This window comes from Cololabis saira, chromosome 8 (genome assembly GCF_033807715.1).
Source record: "Cololabis saira isolate AMF1-May2022 chromosome 8, fColSai1.1, whole genome shotgun sequence".
NCBI lineage: Eukaryota > Metazoa > Chordata > Actinopteri > Beloniformes > Belonidae > Cololabis > Cololabis saira.
This window is the reverse complement of record NC_084594.1, coordinates 11,749,697-11,772,461: the sequence shown is the minus strand read 5'-3', so window position 1 is coordinate 11,772,461 and position 22,765 is coordinate 11,749,697. Positions and strand designations below refer to the sequence as shown.

Here is a 22,765-nt window from a genome sequence, read left to right as displayed (position 1 = left end):
GATCTCTTTGTGAAAGATGCATTTGTTTTTGCGAAAGACATTTATGTCAGCTGTGCACTTTTAGACTTAGGAAACATTATCAGCTCTGGGTTAGAAACTGCATTTTGACAAACTAAGGCATTACTAGAAAAAAATAACAAAGCAACATAAAAACACAAAGCTATCATGGCCTGGAGGTTAGTGCTAATAATTTGAATTGACAGGGACAAACCATTCTGCTGTGCATGTCAGATGGGCTAACTCCCCAACTCCACGAATCATCTTGTCCAAACACGACCATATGGTCCCCAGTTGTTCACTGCCAGCTGTGCTACAGTAGGTCTGGCAGGAATGCAGTGTACTTTAGAGAAAAACTGAATGCCCCTATGATCTAATTAAAAAAATTGAATGAAATAAAATAAATCCTTTGTATTGAGGCCAAAACAAGTAAAAATGCTGTGAGGATAATGGTATAGTTGGATCAAAGACTCCAAGAACCTAAAAAAAAACATATTGGTTATATTTGGTGATTTAAGGTCAGTATTTTGAATCCATTTATCAAAAATTCAATTTCAATGGTTTGAAAAACTATAGTGATGGTCAACAAGAATGAAAAGTAAATTAGATGTAATTGTCTTCCTCTTTGTCAGAACAACTTGTTGAATAGTTTACAAGTACCGCAGACTTAAATGTCCTTTAAAAAGGATAAAACTGCATTGCTAGAGAGTTTTACCTGCTCCTAGTTGTAGTTAATGAAAAAACTTGATGTGTGGAGTGAGTTTAGGAAGACTTTCAGCTGTATGGGTATCAATTAGGGCTGGGCGATTTTGGACAAAAATAAAATCCCGATTTTTTTCTCTGAAAAAATCAATTTTTTTGGTAAAACTACAAAAGACAATGGAATAAATTGTTTCAAATATTTTATCTTTATTTTTAAAGAAAAATAGCAAACAAATTTCCCTATTGGGAATGAAGTGCAATTTAAAAATGACTGTAAATCCTCCTTGAGTTTAGTAAAGTGACAACATTTACAATTTTCTTGACCAAACAAAGATGACTAGACGAGCTCTGTCTGTAATGCAGCCAGCTGCAAAAAAGGAAAATCGATTTTTCCTTTTTTTAACATCGTCTTTATTAATAAATCCGATTTAGATTTAAAATCGATTAATCGCACAGGCCTAGTATCAATGTGTGAGAGTTGGCAGCCGGATGCCAATTCTCATCCTTACTTGGGTGTTCATGGATGATGCAAGTTGAGGCATCTTTCATTTGGCACCATTTTCAGCATTATATGTCTGGTAAACTTACCAGTTTACCAGCTTTAAATAAGTTTGATTGTTTTGCTTAGATTCTTTGGCTTCTCAGTGGCTACAATTTAAACCAAAATCAATCCCAAATAGGTGATTGTCTGTATAGAGTTTGTAACCATAGCTATCATCTGTTTATGTCTAACTCTAAGACTGCTTGAACACTCCGCAACTTGGAACATTGGATGATTTCCGTCCTGTTCAGACTACACAACTTTCTGTCTTGCAAACAGAAGCCTTGAAGATATAGCAGTGGGTGTTCACACTAGGGGACTGACCGATGACTGGATGTTACACACGCCACCGTCTGAAAGTGACTTGGTTACCCAGCTGCTCTTCCAAACACATTAGGAAGGTCTTGTCAAGTTCACAATGAAATGGTTTTTTCATTCTAAGGCAAGACTTTGGCATTGTCCTCACTAAAGTTAATAATCTTAAAAAGCTTTAAGGCAGAGTAAATGACGCAGAAATGTCTAGTTTTATCATAATTTTAATGTTTTACAGCTGATTGTTCTGTTTTTGTTGCGTTAGTTTTTCATCTGCTCGCATTACTGAAGTTTGATCATGATGACATTTAATTGGACTGAGTGTAACAGTGATAATGTGATTGAGTATCTACTTTCCAGAGTAATGATGTTGTCCTACTGCGTATAGATACAAAAAAAAACTTAACTAGAGCATAAATATAATGGCATTTGAAGAAGAAAAAAAATTCCCATTTGTTTTTTTTATATTGTGACAACTCCTACTACCATATACTGTATGTATGAAAGTAATAAAGCGTATTTAATATTATTATCTGTCAGATTAAAACACGGAAAAGCTAACCAGAGGACGTTTGAAAGATTAAAGTCCTTTTTCTTTCAGCAGATGTCAAATACTGCTGTGATTGCTTTCAGGAACAATAACTTGTCAGCCATCCAAACAAGAATGTGCTGTGAAGGAAGAAAAATGACTCGGGCAACTATCACAAGGAATGGATGAAATAAGAGGAAAAGCAATTTGAGCTCACCTGGTTTGGCGGGAGGAACTCGTGGTTGTTTTCGTTCATGTACATGTTGTCACCATCAAACTGAAAGCAGAGAAATGAGAAAAACAGTAAGGCAGAGGACAGAGGAGACAAATTTCAGTCAGTCAGTGGTGATACAGAAACAGTGTAACACCGCGGCATAATGACTGCAAGTCCTCGGCTTATAGACCTCGATGCTCTGGTGGATGTCAGTAATTACAGCTCATTAGAGACATGTATAATTTGGATCTGTCAACGCTTGTGTAAGTCAGACTCCTCGTCTCAGCTTGCCCGCAGCTTGAGTGTGTGTTAAATGCGTGCATGCATGTGTGTTTGTACACCTAACTGCCATGATTCCTGGGGTTTCACGAGGCGACAAAGGCCCGACGGAGTGATAATCACAACACTGGGAGCTCAACGTTCGCTCCAACAGATTTCTGGTTTGTAAGCCAGCAAGTCGCATGCAGTCACTCTTTTTTTTGTAAAACTTATGTGTACTTTACTGCTGTTTTAAACCATTTTTTAGGCAAGGCTTCAAGAATGGTAGCTAATGTTGGATTGTAATTTGGTCATCAAAACTACTTGATAAGGAGTAAGGATAAGACGTTTTGTTGGTTTTGCAGTACAGCTTTTTATGATAATTATCCCAATAACCAATATGATTTTAATTTCTTATTTCTGTAGTCACATGAGATGTAGGGCTGGGCGATATGGACCAAAAGTCATATCTCGATATTTTCTAGCTGAATGGCGATACTCGATATATATCGATATTTTTTCTTGGGTTTCCCCCAAAGCATTATAGCATAGCATCTCTGTTAGCTTCATTTTTTTCTGAGGCAAACCCTTAAAAAAACAGTCAGTTTTAATACAAAGCCTCGTGCCAAATGTCACACAGGTACATTTATTAACAGAGGTCTGCACAATATCAAAATGTATAAAACAAATGAAATAAAAATAAACTGCCTGCATATATAGAATAAAAATGCTTCTTGAATAAAATAAAACAAATATCCCTTTCCTGCATAACAATTCAATTAAAATACACGGTGCAATTAATACAATGTAGACAGTAACAGGCAAACTTTTCCACTGAGGTTGACAGTTCAAATAACAAAACATTTGTGCAAATCTCAAATAAAACATTCAAGTCAATTTGTCACAAAACAAGCTATATCAAAATTTATATCAAAATCATAAAAAAAAAAAATAATTTAAATCAATATAAACGATATTGTCTCGTACCATATCGCGTTTGAAAATATATAGATATATATTAAAATCTCGATATATCGCCCAGCCCTATCTTTATGATAATTATCCCAATAACCAATATGATTTTAATTTCTTATTTCTGTAGTCACATGAGATATATATTTTTAACTAACTCCATTAGCCTACGCTGTGCTTTGTGCCGGTTGGCATCTGTAAGGATGTTAACATGCTAAACTAAGACAGTCAATAAGGTAAACATTTCAGTTTTTTACATCATCATGTTCGCATTGTCACCGTTAGCACGCTGATGTCGAACATCTCTGCTTGACTCACAGACTCTGCAGACTCATGAAAACACTTACGAGCGAGGCAACACTTAACGAACAGTAACTAAATGGCATATGACAGGAAGGTCAGCACGCACGTTGACCCAGATACTGATCTGCTGTGCCGTGCAGTTTACTCGAACAGCTAAAGGAATTTCCAGGGACCTACTTTCCTTGTAAGACAAGTATTCAAAATGATTCTTTTAAAAGGCGCGTCCTTTTAAGCTGTAGGAGGCCAGCTTTTCGCTTTGATCTGCATCATTTGTGCTATAGGGAGGCAGATTTACCTCCCGATAGTAGGCTGAGTAAAACACTCTCATGCCTAAATGTCACATTAGACAAAAGTAAAAGGTAAGAAAAAGATGGAAGGCTGACGAATATAGCCTTGTTATACATCAAGCCATCACTTTAACCAGTCAGTAAAATGGACAAACCATTAATTTCACCAGTCCTCTCAAGAAGCCGTGTATGTATTGATAGAACACTCAAGACTCACAGAGGTAAGAACGGCCTAAAGCCGTTTGCACTTTGCCAAATAAATAAAGACAGGGTAGCCCTGAGGTTTCGCAGCTTTAAAACACCGAGCTCACCGAGCCTAAAGCAGAGGCAAAAGGCTAAAAGAAAAGGTGACAGTTTGAGGTTAGGGCAAGAGGATGAAGGAGACGTGGGTATATCCCTGAGCTAATCGTGAAAAAGATAGCGATCCTGTGTAAGTGGAAGGTCAAGCAGGGAAGATACTGCAGGTACGGGAGGGAGCGAGAGAGAAATAACAGTTAGTGAAGAGATCATTCATGAATGTGGAAGAAGTAGAGGAGCAGAGAGGACGACTGTAGCAGAAGTAGTGGTTGAACCCATGGTTGTTCTGGTTGTAGAGTGATTAGCACTGGGGTCACAGCGAGACGCCACAGCCTGAAAGACACAGGCATACAAACACACACACACACACACACTCCCAGAGGCCTTCCCTGCTTCTTTGTCTGATTCTATTTGGCACCGACCATTTATAAGAAAACAAAGCACACCTCAAGACAGCTTGCAGTGGCTGAGATGAATTACTTTTAATACTGTGGGGATCAAATAACGGGATGGATGTGTGCCTACAATAAGTTACTGAAGGCGTCTCTCAAACTGCGGCCATATATATATATATATATATATATATATATATATATATATATATATATATATATATATATATATATATATTAGGAATGGGCGATATTTTACCGTTCACGATATACCGTCAAAACAATTCCCCACGGTAATAATTTGTCATCTCCCGGTAAAAACAATAAATTCCGTTTTTGTAGGAAGGAAAGAAGGAAGGAAGGAAGGAAGGAAGGAAGGAAGGAAGGAAGGAAGGAAGGAAGGAAGGAAGGAAGGAAGGAAGGAAGGAATATATGAGCCTGAAAGAAAGAAAGAAAGAAAGAAAGAAAGAAAGAAAGAAAGAAAGAAAGAAAGAAAGAAAGAAAGAAAGAAAGAAAGAAAGAAAGAAAGAAAGAAAGAAAGAAAGAAAGAAGCCTAAAAAGAAAGAAAGAAAGAAAGAAAGAAAGAAAGAAATTAGCCTAGAAAGAAAGAAAGAAAGAAAGAAAGAAAGAAATTAGCCTAAAAAGAAAGAAAGAAAGAAAGAAAGAAAGAAAGAAATTAGCCTAAAAAGAAAGAAAGAAAGAAAGAAAGAAATGAGCCTAGAAAGAAAGAAAGAAAGAAAGAAAGAAAGAAGCCTAAAAAGAAAGAAAGAAATGAGCCTAGAAAGAAAGAAAGAAAGAAAGAAATGAGCCTAAAAAGAAAGAAAGAAAGAAAGAAATGAGCCTAAAAAGAAAGAAAGAAAGAAAGAAATGAGCCTAGAAAGAAAGAAAGAAAGAAAGAAATGAGCCTAAAAAGAAAGAAAGAAAGAAAGAAAGAAAGAAATGAGCCTAAAAAGAAAGAAAGAAAGAAAGAAATGAGCCTAGAAAGAAAGAAAGAAAGAAAGAAATGAGCCTAAAAAGAAAGAAAGAAAGAAAGAAAGAAAGAAAGAAAGAAAGAAAGAAAGAAAGAAAGAAAGAAAGAAAGAAAGAAAGAAAGAAAGAAAGAAAGAAAGAAAGAAAGAAAGAAAGAAAGAAAGAAAGAAGGATAAATTCCCGTTGATGACGTTTTTGTATTTTTTTTATCGTTATCGGGATAAATGCCAGAAATGATTGTGATACATTTTTTAGTCCATACCGCCCATCCCATATATATATATATATATATATATATATATATATATATATATATATATATATATATATACATATATATATATATATATATATATATATATATATATATATATATATATATATATACATATATATATATATATATATATATATATATATATATATATATATATATATATATATATATATATATATATATATATATATATATATATATATATATATGTATGTATGTATTGATATGTTTTTTTTGTTTTGTTTTTACAACTGTATTTCCACATGTAATGGGCCACATGTTGAATAATTAGCTTTTTTTCCCTCTTTGTATATTATGCTTTGTGAGAGCAGCACAAACAAATTCTTTTGCAACTTTATTCATTCTGAAGCCCGCCATAATCATTCACCCCCTTATGGGGCTGTTATTCTAGTGTAATGATTTTTGTGTGATAGCACTATTAGTTTGCTGGAGGAACCCTCATTGTGTTCTGCAATGAAGATGAAATCACCCTCTTTATTGCTCTTGGAAAGTGATTTTACATGCTGCCCAAATCACACTCTGCAATATGTGATGGTCTTGGAAATAGGTTATTTTCAAACCTGCAACTCACCACATTCCAATGAGCAAAATGGGATAAAGTACAAAACAATTATCCTGAATGTCAAAGAGCAAACTACAGTCTGCAGCAGTGTTTCTGCTGCACGGTGGGACCGAGTCACCGAGGATGGATTTGTTAGAATAACAAACAACATCTGAGTGGGGTGAGAGGTAAAAATTATTATCGTAATTCCTGGCTCTTTTTAAGCAAAGAGTGCACTACACATGCTACAAGAGGTCTTGACCCACTACTGAGGAGAGCAACTGATTCAGTGAACTTTCCGTTTTTTGTTGTTGCTTTTTTTTTTTCTTTTTTACAAAATTAGCGCAAGTGAGAGTGCACTTGTCACTAATGGGAGAGTCAGTTCACAAATGTATTATTATTACGTATTTTGTCTTTTTTAAAACTCAGAAGTTAACTTCAAGGACCTGACTGATTATGATTATGATTGATTAATGATTATGAATCTTTATTTCGGCTTGTACACACTTTTTACAAAACAAGATAAAAAGGTAATAATAAAAACAAAAAAACATTTCCTTTGCCGAAAAGGTGTAGGCTGAAGCCGAAGCTTATAGTGCCTACTACCCTTTTTTACTTATGATTAGCTTAAATATAAGACATCAGCATTACTCCGTTGAAACAAACAATACATAAAAACACAAAAATAAGTAAGACAAAACACAAAATTGACGTTTCACATTCTAGAATGTTCCCGATAGTATACTCTATATTCATAGTGTTTTATATTTATTTACAGTATTTTCTTTAAACATTTCCTTAAACTTGAAGAACTACACATTTTTACACATTTTTAGGCTGTTATTACAACCATTTAAGAACAAAGTGTGAGGTCTTCAACTGACTTCTAATCACACAATAAGGAATGCCAAAAAAGAAAAAAAACTAGATATCTAGTGTGTATTAATGCAGGGATGTAAGACAGAAATGACTTGTGACAGAAATGCAATTCATGACCTGGAAGTCTGAGTCAAAAATATGTGAAAAGTTGAAAATGTATGCTTATAAGATCTGGGCCTCGTCTAATGTGGCTCCTATTATGTAGATCTTTCACCACAAGTCATAATGTGTTTAATGTGAACGTACAAGCGGCTGACACATGAGAAGAAGGAGGTTTGCAAGTGAACGGGTGAGGATGTCGTGTCTTTCTGTGTTTGCTTTCCTGAGGCTTTGAGGTCATTAATCATAGCGGTCAAATGTACAGCAAAACAATTGAGCAAAGGAAAACAGAGATTGGGGGAGGTGGGGGGTTAGGGGGGGCAGTGGCTGGGAGGAGAGGGAAGGTGAGGGTGGGGGAAAGCTAGTCATGTAGCAGGAGAATGTAGGTGAGAACTTTTCAGATGAATTGAGGCCTGAGAAAGAAAAAGGGACAAGTAAGGTCTGTTCAGCCAGTGCACTTGACACCAGGCCTGGGTTTACATGGACGCTGCAAATGCAAATAGATGTGAGGGAGAGATGAGACGGAGAGAATAGGAGAGGGAAAATAAAGGGGGAGAGACGCTATAAATAACTTTGTTTGCGTGAAGCCAAACCAATGTCAGTTTGATGCAGGAAGTGCAGGCAGTCATTGAGGTTGTACAACAGTTGACTGCAACAGAGCGGACTCAAAAAAATGAACTTTTCCGCAGACTTCAAACAGTGGACTCGCACCTTTTTTAATTTTCATCCAGTTTTTTTTGGTTTATTAAATAAAATGCTTTTACTAAATTAGCAATGCGGGCATACTTTGAAAGTGAGGAAATATGTACTGCATGGAAACTGAGAGTATGTAATTTTGCAAATGTGCTAAGCACAGATTGTGGACTAGAAAGACTGAGTTTGCCAAGTGAGAGCAGGGACCTCATGTTCATTTAGCACCGGCAACACGAATGGATGCCAGAACTGTAAAATGTGCAAAGCAGTGAGATGAACACAGCATGTCAGCTTAATTTTTGAGAAGAAAAGTTCAGAAAAGAAAGGTGCACTCCCTCTAAGGCTGACAGACAAACCTTTGACTAAGTTTTTAAGTTTTTTTCTGTGGAAGTGCCTACTGAACTTCACTGTATTGCTAAAATGCTGAAAATATCAACCAAAATTGCATTAAAAATGTTCTTTCTCAAGATTTTTCTTGCCGTTTAAGGACAAAACGATATGTCAAACCACCCATAAGACTATTCAAAGTGGATCAGTTAAGGCTGGTCAATACATGGTCCACTCACTGAGGTCATTTTTAGATCAATTTGCGTACCATTTCCATTCCTCTCCTACAGTAAGGGAGTCGCTTTGCATTCCGTGTTACACCACCGCCAACCAGAATTGATCTAAAGGAGAGGGTTTTTCTCATATGGTTGCCGTGTTTCCAGCTGTGCTTTACTGTACGGACTGCCTACCAAACAGCTTCGGCCGGGGGATGTTCAGACATAAAGAACGATGAGGCAGGAGGAAACATGGAGGGAAAAGGCTCGACCCTGCTCCTGGAATCTTTTCATGGTAACAGTGAGCGCTTGCCGAGCTTTTTCAGTCCAGCGTAACTAATCGCATGTCAGTCAATGTGCCGATGGAAAGAGGCAGCAGTCAAAATACCTGTGTCAGGACTGTGGTCATTAGAGCATTCAATGACTCACTGGCAGGCACACAGACAGAGAGAGAGAGACAAACAGACACGCACACACACATACATACAAAGACAGAACCAAAGCGCAGACGACGTGGGGGATGGTTTGCTATAAAGCAAATGTGGACTGCATGGGAATATATATCAGTTGCTGCATCTGTATTTCCCCACTGAGTGTGGTTTTGTGTACTATACATACAGCATGTATAGTATAGTCTGTGTGTGCATTGTGTTTTAGACTTTGGACGCGTGCATTTTAGCGTAGTGGCCTGGATGTTTGTGTAATGTATCCTGTCCAATAAAACACACATTGATTCCAGTGTGATAAAGATAACAAAGTTAGACCTTCCATAATATTTATCTTCCCATAACAGACCTGCTCTGACACGCCCAGTCGTATAACTCCATGCAGATGAAATATGGTCTTCATTACTTTTCAACCTCAACACACAGAACTAAAACTAGCATGGAGAAACATGATTGCCCTTCTTTTTTCGACTGGAAGAGCACAAAGTTAATCAGAGCAACCCATTTTTTTTCTCTCTTTAAATTACTGTGGTAAATAAAACAAATTGGGTAGGACAAGAGAAAAAGAGAAAAGAGAGATAAGGACAGACACGTGATGACAGAGAACAGGGCAGAGAAGAATAAAAAAACTATGTTAGGGGGGGAAAACGGCTCAATTTGTGCTTGACTATTAGCTGCGAGCACAGAAGAGAAATAAAGTAAGGCATTTAGGTAGGGATCATGTGAAACCATGCAAGTGAATAACTCCCAAGGGAAAGCGTTCCCTCCCTGGCTTATGATGGACTTAATTGCCTCTATCAGTGTTCAGATATAACATTCATCTCAGGTTTATTGCTCGGCTTTATGTGTTCTTGTCAATCACTGTAAGAGGCTTGAAGAAGTGGCCCATACTCCTCAAATCACACCTTGAAATAATGCTTTAGAGATTACATAGAAAGGAGGGGGAGGGGGGGGTGCAAAACAGAAAGGAAAAACAATTATTAATATGTTTAGAGAATGACAACATGCAACAAGAACGCTGGATGAGGAGATCTGGTACACGAAACGAGCCAATGATGCGTAATTGTTTCAATGGCATGCTGAATGGATTCCTCTTCAGTTTCTGGGCTTTTCAAAATGCACGGTTCATTGGGCTAAAGGCACAAACATCTCCCCCACCTCTGACCCCCGAAAGCTCTGGGTAGGTGTAGTGTTTCAAATGGCCACACAATCGTACCATTGTACTCCTGTTAACACAATGAAAACAAAGCTAACACAGCGCATTCACCTCCCCCACTCTGCTTAACCTTGACTTCCAGCACAGCTCAGGTAGAACCCAGATAGATATGGGTAATCAGGGAATACAAAACACTTACAATTGAGATGCAAAAGCATATATATGAATGTATACATATATATTTCTATGTATGCGTGTGTATGTATGTATGTATGCATGCATGCATGTATGTATGTATGTATGTATGTATGTATGTATGTATGTATGTATGTATGTATGTATGTATGTATGTATGTATGTATGTATGTATGTATGTATGTATGTATGTATGTATGTATGTATGTATGTGCGTGTATGTATACATATATATATATATATATATATATATATATATACACATACATAAATACATACATACATGATATAATGTATATATGTATACATACACGCACATACACACATACATACGTACGTGCATGTGTGCATGCATACATATATATATATATATAATATATATATATATATATATATATATATATATACATATACATATATATATGCATACATACATACATACATACATGCATGCATACATACATATTTACATACATATATATATATATATATATATATATATATATATATATATATATATATACATATATATATGCATACATACATACATGCATGCATACATACATATTTACATACATAATATATATATATATATATATATATATATATGACATACATACATACATGCATGCATACATACATATTTACATACATAATATATATATATATATATATATATATATATATATATATATATATATATTTATATATATTTTAAGATGTATGCTTGGACAAGCCAATCAAGACTATGAAATGCAACATTTAGACTTAACAGGTTACTGTAGACATCTACCGTTAACATGTAATTTCATTTTGTGCAAGATGTGGTTGTGATCCCTGAAGGCAGTCTGGTTCTCACCACATGCAGGCTTGAGGACGTCTGCTCATTCCATTAAATCTGTTAAATCTACTTCCATCATATCATAGTGCTTACCACACAATAGGAGCCTTTCAAGGGCAGCCCCAGAGGAAGCCAACAAAGGGCCCTCTCTTTTAGGGACAAGTCAAGTAATTCAGAAAAAGCCAAACACAGCTTTTTGTGTGTGTGTGTGTGTGTGTGTGTGTGTGTGTGTGTGTGTGTGTGTGTGTGTGTGTGTGTGTGTGTGTGCGGATGCGCTCCACCAGACCTCAAGGCCATAATTTTACCAAGCCAAGAGAAAAAAGGCAGTCATAAAAGAAGACGAGAGCAGAAAAAGAAGCAGCAAGACACCTGTTTTTACTGTATTTATATTTGCTTCGACATTAAAATGACACTGACACCGGTGGGGGATGATTTTTCCTTAAAATACTTAAACTGAAAAAGCACAGACACAGGAAGAGATAGATGCTACACAGAATTTGAGAAAGACTGGCGGGTGACCTAGACTGTGGATGTTCATCGATCGCCTTGCACATCACTAACGTATGTTCGCTACAGTAGTCATGCTTTTAGTTCTGTTTGTCTAAATAACCTGATCAACATCAAAGGGATACAGACTTAATCATAAAACCTTCTGCAATACAATGTACCAATGTTTATTTTTACATCTAAGGTATCTAAAATCTAGGCTTTCTGTAATACCTCCACAGAGAAACTGTGATATGGCTGAACTAAAGAAAATATTGTGGTCATGGAAAAACAGATGAGAGTTAAGGTAAGGTTAAGATTGAGTAACTGTTACTGCAGGAATATTATGGGACACAGTTATAAATTCTCTGCTTCAAAAATATCAACTACTTTTTTAATCGGGTTCAGCCAATCCCCACATTTTCAGACTTATCGGCGCCACTTTTTAACGCATCGATAAAGCCTTATGAGCAATTGAAATAGAAGTCCCCCAACATCCCAATCTTATAATAGCAGACAGGAGAAGAGAAAAAAAGAAAATAAATCGGCTGTCTGTTTGACATTATCAAACCCCAGACATGATAGTTGTCCTCAACCTAAAGAAGGGGCTTTGGCAGCTAAACGTAACCAAACAGCAAACCAAAACAGCATTATTTAGCAACATTAGCATTTGCAAACTGGAATATTTTCCCGATCTTCTGGATAAAGGTCCTATATTTATGGAGTTTCCTTTGAATGGACCCAGAAAAAGGCAGATGTAGATCACTGCCACCCACTTTGAAAAATTACGCCAAAGTTACAGTAGAAGATTAAAAATGTGACCATTTTACACAGAAAATGCTCATTCTGAGACAAAAGGATTCTTGAATAGAAAATGTTTTAAGCCCCTCATAATTATTAATAAAAGACAAAGACTCCTTCCTTTTTGTAATATAGGATGAAGATGAACACAATCTATTATAACTTTTAAAATTGCTTTTGCAAAATGAAATTTGCTTTCATCTCTATTTCCTAACAGTGTAAAAAAAAGAAAACTCAGACAATAATGAAAATAATTATTTGTTTCAGCACTTATTTCCCCTCTAGCAATAGTACAGTAACATTAATCTTTCAGCCGTAACTCAGTAAGCGGAAAAATGTGAAATTCTGAGCAAACATTGTGTTAGACAACGATGTAAAGTGTCCAACATTTCCTCCAAAAATCATAGCTTTTTCTTGTATTACTCAGGCAATAATGTGTTATTTTCTTCTACAAATCGGAATAATTGCCTTGCTCCTTTCTGCACAAGTGAAGCATAACTTCAGCTGTTCAAGAAATGTTTCCCCAAGAAACCAACCTGGTAAGCATAAGTACAGTAATTTAAAAACACACAATTTAGCACCAGAAGGGGAAAAAAAAAAAAAATCCCTCTTTCTGTATTTGGGAACTCAGCATGTATTTAAATCTAAATGCAGCATCCAGCGCTGTCTTCTTCTGTCAATAGGACTTGAAATAATTCACTGTTCTTTCATTCGTTGCCATGCTGACTCCACTGCCAGCTTCTGCCAGCAGCATTCAGGCAGAATTTTCTATTACCAATCTAATTGCACATTCCACCATGACAAGAGCTCATTAAACCTTAATTATACACATGTTGTTTTCTACAAACATCTCCATTTGGGTCTCTCTGCCTTGTAATTGTTCAGCAGGGACAAGCAGTTGAGATTTTGCAGACTGAGAGTGAATAAGAGAGCAAGGAAGGAAAATAGAGGTAAAAGGAATGAGAGAAAGAGGGAAGAGAAAGGGGGGAAAAAAATACCAGAAAGAAAGGGAGGAGTGTCTGGAAGTAGGTCATGCCTCTCCATAAACAAGGCATGGTTTCTAAAATAATATACCCATCCAGTGGAAGTAATGCCAAACAACTGAGTGAATGTGGAGCTCATGTAATATTTACAGAGCACTAATACAAAGATGGCAGGTCTTTTTCTCAACCCCCCCCCCCCCCAACAACCCCAAACCACCCCACCCCTTTCCAAAACCAATTTTTTTTTCATCTTTTCTTCTGTTTTCATCTGCGTTTGTCATTTGAATTTCAGAGAGAGCCAGCTACATTGATACATCAGGATGGGAAGGGGGCTGGTGAGTGTTAAGATGTGGAGTTTTCTTTTTTCTTGTTGTTGTTGTTGCTTGTTTTCTGCCTCTCCTCTCCACCCTTACCACTCTCCACACCATTCTAACTAAGTATTATCTTTTCACACATTTGTTACATATTAGCAAATGCAGAGAGAGGCTCTTAATCCAGGCTATACCTCATTCAGGGGCAATTATATTTCTGTCTTTAAAAGACCTTTAAACCCCGGCTGGTGCTCGTGAGGTCACCGAGAACATCTTTGACGATGAGAGGAGCAAGATGCGTCGCAGCGCAAAGATTAAATGTTTTTGTTTACGACAACAGGTCTGAGGTTTCAAGGCCGCCAATGCTACGGCAAAGATGGGAAATAAAATACCGTTCAGGAATGCCACTTGAGCATGTTTACAAGTCCTGTGAGAAAAATACTCTCGGCCCATTCTTACATTTCAGGGCATCAGATAAGAATTGAGATCAACTTCGAAGTCTTTTTTTTCTCATTTTTATAATACCTTAAGAAAGCCCCTGTCTTTGTACTCAGCTATCAAGGTGCTTCACTGACTTTCAGACACATAACTGCAAGAAGATCCATCACAATTTGGATTAAAAAAATATATTTTCTAGGTCATGACTGGGATAACCGATACTCGTCATCAATCAGTTCTGCATCAGTATACGTCGTAAAATATCCTTATCGTTAGAAAATAAATATTGTATGATCCTTGATTCATTTCTTGCATGTTTCTCCTGTTTCACTTGTACTTGAATACCTCGTTCACAAAGATGCTGGAAACAGCTCGTGACCAGAGGACTTCTCCGGTATGATATAACGTCTTTCTTTACAAGACTGTTGAGTCTGAGGTAAAGCACGTGGTTCAGCGTGTTTTCACCAGATGTGACGTCGACGGTGCGAGTACCGTATTTTCCGCATTGTAAGGCGCACCTTCAATGAATGACATATTTAAAAACGTTTTCCATATATAAGGCGCACCGCATTATAAGGCGCACAAATATATGGTAAAATACCGTACTATATTGGCTGGGGTTGGGGTTGAGTTGCGTATCTACCTGATGGAGCTGCGTTACAGGAAATGCTACAAAATCCTACAGCAAATGCAAAAATAAAAAAACAAAGAAGTACAGTATGTCAAGCTTTATTAACAAAATAAAAACCAGCGTTGATCCGTCTCGTCAAAGTCGCCATTATGCGAGTCAGCATCGCTGCTGTTGTCTTGAACGTCTGTGACGATTCCTGACGTTTTTAGCGCCATTACTTTGGCGACACCAACTACAGTAGCTACAATCCCCCTGACTACAGTAACAGAAATTACCATAATGATCATATATAAGGCGCACTGCATTATAAGGCGCACTGCCGGTTTTTGAGAAAATTAAAGGCTTTTAGGTGCGCCTTATAGTGCAGAAAATACGGTACATGAACGACGATAGAGTCACTGTGAAATCAAGATGACAGTCTTGCACGTTTCACCCGTCTCCCTTTGGGTCACGCTCCAAAGTCTCCCCTTTACTACAAATGAGTCTGAATGGTGGCTACTGTTATTTGAATAAAATGTATGAGTCTGTTTGAACAGTGTTTGTGTCTGCGTGTGCAGAGTGCTGTGTTTTCATCGATGCTCGCTTAAACTGCGGATTCGAGAAGGTTGAAAAATGTCTTTAACGCTTATAAAACAGTTTTTTTGGTTCACTTGCAGAGATTTTTGTTTTCCTTGTTTAGTTAAAGAAGAGCTGACGTGCAAGTTAGGTCATTCAGAAACACATATCATTCCTCAACTTTTGAAAGGAAATAACAATTTTTAGTGGAGCCGAAAAATTCCAACCGGTCTTTTATTGATCCCCGCTGCCCAGGCCACTTCCTTGAACTTTTCATCGCTTGTCAGTCAATCCACTGTTTATTGCCGCCTTGCGTAATTTATCCTTAACTGTCACACGGTGACAACAGTCGAGTTTATTTCCTCCAAACCAGTTGATGGAACCTGGTGTTCATTTAAATTGACAAAACATTTTAAAACGCTTGCTTCAAAGTCACCTTGCAGTCAGGAAATACAGTTAGCGAGTAGATTTGATTGCAGGGAGGGAGTCTCATCATTCATATTTTCTCAGGTCATCTAGCTTAGATAGTGTAAAATAAAATAAAAACCGCACCCAAATCATATGGAGGGAAAAAAAAAAGACTTTATAAATGGTTTACTCAGGTATCATGCTGTGTTAATGACATGCTCATCTAAACTCAAGAGGCAACGTGGAGTATATCGATACATGACAATAACACTGCCATATGATAAGCTAGTCACTTGATGTCATGTGACTGTAAGTGAGTTTTAATGAAGAATAAACAAATAAATCAATGATAATTGAGGCTTTGTTAGTTTGTCGTATTTTGGACTACAGGTCAATCAATGTTAATGATTTTCCTGAACATTTCAGGTTTACAGCAGTTATAATGAGTTATATATATATATATATATATATATATATATATATATATATATATATATATATATATATATATATATATATATATATATATATATATATATTAGGGGTGGGACGATACAGGTAACTCACGATTCAATACTGTGGCGATATGTGGCCCATGATAACGATAATATCACGATACACGATATCTACGATATTCGATATATTGTAAGAAATTCCATCGATATATCACGATATATGTGACTGAAAAATAAAAAATACCCATAAAAAGGAAAACGTCTGTAGTTATGCATGTATTCAATGCCAAGACTTCATACAATGTACAAAGAAAGTGCATTTGTATAGCCCCTCACTGCTTCCTAGGCTTGTAAAATGTAAACACTGTACAGCTGGACAAATTAAATTGCATGCACATTCATAAGATGTTTTATATAAACCAGGACAGTGCACTGCTTTGTTTCTAATACTGAAAAGTCAGTAAGCAACTTAATTTAGCATAGTACCTCACTGCCTCCTAGTCTTGTAAATGTAAACACTGAACAGCTGGACAAATTGAAGTGCATGAACAATAGTGCGGTGACAACCGCCTAAATCCATTATGTGTGTTGTAATAAAATATCGATATTTGCCTTCAGTTTATCGATTATTTATTGCGACAGAGAGCGCAACAATATATTGCAATATCGATCTTTTCCCCCACCACTAGTATGTATATATATATATATATATATATATATATATATATATATATATATATATATATATATATATATATATATATATATATATATATATATATATATATATATATATATTATACTGCATTTATGTCCAAGGCACCATCAAAATTGGATGCTTTCGTCAATCAACGGCGGCATGAAATGAGATGTCTGTCACACAGCACACAGTGTCACCACCACTTAACACCCAAAGTGCAATAAGAGTCCACACTGAGCCCCTCAGTCATCACTCGGGACCTTCTCAGCCTGTTACTGTTGACACACACTGCATGCATCATTGATACCAACCCGACAGCAGGAAATAAATAGCTTGCTGTCAGATCACTCTTGTTTGGCAATATGCAGTATAACAATTGCTATTTATTGTATCTTTTTTTTTTTTTTTTTTTTCCCCCAGAGCAGAAACTTGCTTTATCCATTTTTATTTGCGGTGCCTCCATTAAAATATTCTATTCTTAGCCCAACTACACTGGGGCATCACTCATTTTTCAGTAACATCAAATGAACTCAGTGTGGAGCGTGATCCATGTCAACATAAACAAACATGACATATTAAACAGGAAAATGACTCATTCTTATTATCCCACCACAATAAATCAGGAAAACACTAATTACAACAACCTGCTCTCGATCCTGACTGATTCACCCCAGCTCGCTGCCTTTCTGTGTTTGCATGTAATGGGTGTGTGTGTGTGTGTGTGTACACACACGTGTCTGTCACATTCTTCTCCTGCTGCCTTAATAAGCAGTCTCTTAGATATTCGCTACAGAATAGCACTCATGCAATATTAATATCACACCAAAATATGGAAGCAGAAGCCCCCACTCCATCTCCCACTCCCTACATAATTGACTATGCAAGGCTCCAAATCAGCTTGGAGAAAGAGAAAAAAAGACACAACGAGACAAAGCAGGAGAGGGAGTGAAAGACGTGGAAACCAGTCCTGAAACGATCCTGTCATCTCTGCGTTACAGGAGATTCTGAACCTTCATCCTCTGTACCATAGCCAAGGCGGCGCGGCTGAAACAACAACAACAACTGGAACGCGAGCTCAAACAGTTTGCCTTTTGCTGCAAGTAATCCAACCTGAGTAAAAACACCCCCTCCTATGTTGTTGGCATCACTTAAAACACTCATCGAATTAAGTTATTTCATGTTAATGCACTAGTTTCAGTAGGAAGTTCAACCACGAAACCCATTATGCACAAGTTGGTGCATGCTTATAAAATGATGCACAAGTCCCATTTCCTTTTGATGCTTTCTCCAAAAGTGCCCTACACGAAATGTGCACAGTAGTATTAATGTTTGACAAAATGGGATTCTTACAAATGTATTTTATGTGAAGTTCTGGTACCACTTTATTAGTTGGTCCTCGTTCTATCTGCTATTGTGCATACTTGTGAACATATGCACCTTCAAGCACAGGCAGGCTGCTAACTAAGATATATCCTTGCCAAAGTTTTCACACGACTACACTCATCCATGAGTGAGGTGAATGTGCCTTGACTCAAAGGTAGGCAGTGTTGGGCAAGTTACATCCAAAATATAATACATTATATATTACTAGTTACTGTCATTTGAAAGTAATTAGTTACATTACAATATTACTATATCTGAATTGTAATGCGTTACACTACTTGTGTATTACTTTTGAGTTACTTTCAACAAAATAGCAAAAAAAGATAAATCTTGTCCCACTGGCAGATTTTTCTACTTATTTCAAGTGAAAATTTACTTGAAACAGGTGAAAATTGTCAAATAAGTTATTTTTCTGGTGTTATTTTTCTGGTGATGACTCTAAATGTTGAAATAGCAGTAAAACCACATTCATTGATGAAATGACATAAGGGATGGAAAGGAGGGATGGCAGTTTTACAGGGGGGATTATTTGGACCGTTTTTATTTCAGGGGGGGATGATTTGGACCGTTTTTATTTCAGGGATGATTTGGACCGTTTTCTATTTCAGGGGGGGATGATTTGGACCGTTTTTATTTCAGGGGGGATGATTTGGACTGTTTTCTATTTCAGGGGGGGATGATTTGGACTGTTTTCTATTTCAGGGGGGATGATTTGGACTGTTTTCTATTTCAGGGGGGATGATTTGGACTGTTTTTATTTCAGGGATGATTTGGACCGTTTTTATTTCAGGGGGGATGATTTGGACCGTTTTTATTTCAGGGGGGATGATTTGGACCGTTTTTATTTCAGGGGGGGATGATTTGGACTGTTTTCTATTTCAGGGGGGATGATTTGGACCGTTTTTATTTCAGGGGGGATGATTTGGACTGTTTTTATTTCAGGGGGGATGATTTGGACTGTTTTTATTTCAGGGGGGATGATTTGGACCGTTTTAATTTCAGGGGGGATGATTTGGACTGTTTTTATTTCAGGGGGGATGATTTGGACTGTTTATATTTCAGGGGGGGGTGATTTGGACCGTTTTAATTTCAGGGGGGTGCCATCACATCACCCCTCATCCCCCATCAACTCGAATACTGCTCACACACGGAACTCAGAACTTCTTCATAAATAACTCCCAGAGAGAAAAAAAACACCAGCAAGCTAACAAACAAACCAATAAAGCTCTCAGAGTTAACAAAACGAACCAGCAAATCAACAACTCGCAGCTGTTTTAACCTTTCCTCCTGATGGGCTGCAGGTGTGGTTTAAGGCTGATTTATGGTTCCGCGTTACACCAACGCAGGCCATACGCCGTGGGTTACGCGAACTACTGCGTACCCTACGGCGAAAGCTCTGCGTCGATTTAACGCGGAACCATAAATCCGCTCTCACAGCGCGACTGACTGTGAGCCCGGCTCGGGCTGCTCGCCGTGCGCAGCTCCTCGCCGATTCCGCGCTCATATATATTTAATAAATGTATAAAGCCCATATATTAATAAAGCCTCACTTGGCCAAGCCCTAACGCTGAGACCATGGTAGATTTAAGTTACACGCGGACACGCCGCACTGTTGACTTTTCCCTGCCGGCTCTGCTCACTGAACAGTCCCCACAAACAGTGTCCAGCGGCGCTACGTTCCGCCGCGCCGCGTTCCCAACGCTTTTTTCTGTTGTCGGGATGTCTCGCGGACGCGGTGTTGGTGAATTCTTTAAAAAACAACAGCTAAACGGGTTAAAATGCGTTGTAACGCGCGTTACTTAGATTGTAACGAGTAAAATATTACCGAAAATTTATTAGTAATGCGTTATATTACTGCGTTACAGCAAATAGTAATACATTACTGTAATTGCGTTACTTTTGTAACGCGTTACCCCCAACACTGAAGGTAGGAGCCAGCAAATGCTGGTCAGGCAAAGAGTTAAATGTCGTATAAGACAGAAAAAGATTGTCTGATTAACAGCAAGTGTGACGCCCTCCACGAGGAATGTCATCACCTTTGCTGTTGTCCATTAGTCTGGTTTTTGTAGTTCAGAATCAGAATCAGAATCAGAAAAAGGTTTATTGCCAAGTTTGGTAAACACACACAAGGAATTTGTTGTGGTGATTGGTGCAATACAATACAATACAAGAGCAAATATATAAGATCATAACACAGTGAGAGAGATTATTCACAATTGGAAGACATTCAAGACAAATGTCAATCTCCCAAGGAAGTTTCACTCTAAGGTCAGACCCTGCAATGGTCAGAGAAAAAAATACCCTATACCTCAGAATCTAAAGGCCTCAGTTAGCACATTAAATGTCAAAGTTCATGACAGCACCAAAAAAAAAAAAAGAAATGTGCAAATATGACTTGTTTGAAAGGATTACCGGGAAAAAGTTTTTTCTTTCTGAAAAGAAAACCTGACAGCACAGCTTAGGTTGGCAGAAATAAGTGTGGAAAAACCACAATACTTCTTGTGCTGGTTCCTCTGAGAGATGAGCCCAAGGTGGAGATTTCCAATCATGGTGCACAGCCTGATGTTTGGTGAATACCGAGCAGTTTTACCAACTGTCACGCACGGTGGTGGAGGGGTGATGGTTTGAGCTTGCTTTATACGAGAGGTAAACATGACATTTTAGGTTCTCCCAAGACTTTACCTTTACGTTTCAAGGTTTTTTTTATTTAACAAGGAGTCAGATATTGTATTTCTATTTTCTCCTGGTATTTTTATTTGTTAGACAAGAAGATATGACAGTACTAATGTAAAAAAAAGAAAAGAAATGAAGCCCAATTTTAAACTATCGGGATGTTTTGGAGGGACCTCCCTTAGGGTTGGGGAGAATCGATTATCAAGATTTGATTCGATCCGATTCGATTCCGATATTGATTTGGGTTAGTGTTATTAAAACTGTTTTTTGAGCTGTTGCATGAATTATATGACTGTAGTTATGCAAAATATTACTACTAGTATTATATTGAGATTAAACAGCAAGTATCGGCAGCTAATGATGCTGTAAGGACCAATCAGCTCCCAGAATGCTGATAGAACTGCAAATGTAACCCCAAGACAGTATATAAAGTAATGGAATATAGACAATTTATGCAATTATAACCTTACACTTTAATGTTTTCATACCTTTAAACATATTTAAAGGCAAAAACATGGCACCAGTTATTCTCGTGTCCAACAAAACATTCCTTTTTTGGGGATAAACAAAAAAATAACCAAAAGTTGTAATGTAATGAAAAAAAAATACATAAATAAATAAAATAAAAAAAAATAAAATAAATTTAAAAAAAAAAGATCTTTAGACATATAAATCGATTTTTAGGAACTAATATGAGAATCGAGAATTGGGAAATCGATTTTTTCAACACAACCTCCCTCCCTCCCTCTGAAACGTGTGACTCCTCTTTAGGTAATTTAACGATTAACATAGAAATAAGTTATCCTGTCAGGCTTTCAGGGCTCATATATGCTCCATAACTGGACCGTGTGTACCAGAACCTGTGAACTTGAGACAGATCCATACGCTTGTAGCCAACAATTCAACACAAAAGCCACTAATAGAAGAAAAAGCGCCCCTCTATCTCAGTGCACGCTGGGATGACAAGATCACTTCAGAGCATTGTGGCTCACGCCCCCCCCCCCTGCACTGAGCATTTTAGAAAATGAGCTGTAGGTATTTGGAGCTGTAATAGGTGGTGAAAGAAAGAAAAAGAAAAGGTTGCGGGGGCAGAGCCGGTTGCTGGCGGGGAGGTGGAGGTGGGCAGCGCACCTTGACAGGAAACATAGAGGTGAAAAGCAGGAGTTGGAGGTTAGTTTGACAGAGAGAAAAGAAGTGGTGTTGGTGGTTGGGGTGGGGGAGGGGGTGGGGGGGCCCTGCTGCGGAAGTGCCAGGCCCACTTTTAACTGAACTCTGCGTGGTGAGTGGTAGAGGTGAGGTGAGGTGAGAGAAGGAGGGGGGTGGGGGGGTGAGGACAGAGATAGTAATCAGGAGAAAATAAAAGGGGTGTGTAGGGGAAGGAAGAGGGGAGGAAGGAGAGGATGGTGGGGGCAGAGAGGGGGGCGGGGCAGGGACCTACTGCACCTTGACACTTGCTCTCACCGCAGCACCTGATAAGT

General features: G+C 37.6%; 1 protein-coding gene across 3 annotated transcripts in view; it reads right to left on the bottom strand.

The window, feature by feature from the left end:
• The window catches only part of tox2 (TOX high mobility group box family member 2), a 570,456-nt gene that overhangs the window by 504,035 nt on the left and 43,656 nt on the right, over positions 1 to 22,765 (bottom strand). For all 3 annotated transcript variants that reach the window (XR_009782963.1, XM_061726771.1, XM_061726773.1), the window contains exon 3: positions 2,299 to 2,358. Coding sequence is in view for 2 of the 3 variants with exons in the window: in XM_061726771.1 (XP_061582755.1) it covers positions 2,299 to 2,358 (60 nt within the window). In the remaining variant the exon portion in view is untranslated. The remainder of the gene's footprint in view (positions 1 to 2,298; positions 2,359 to 22,765) is intronic.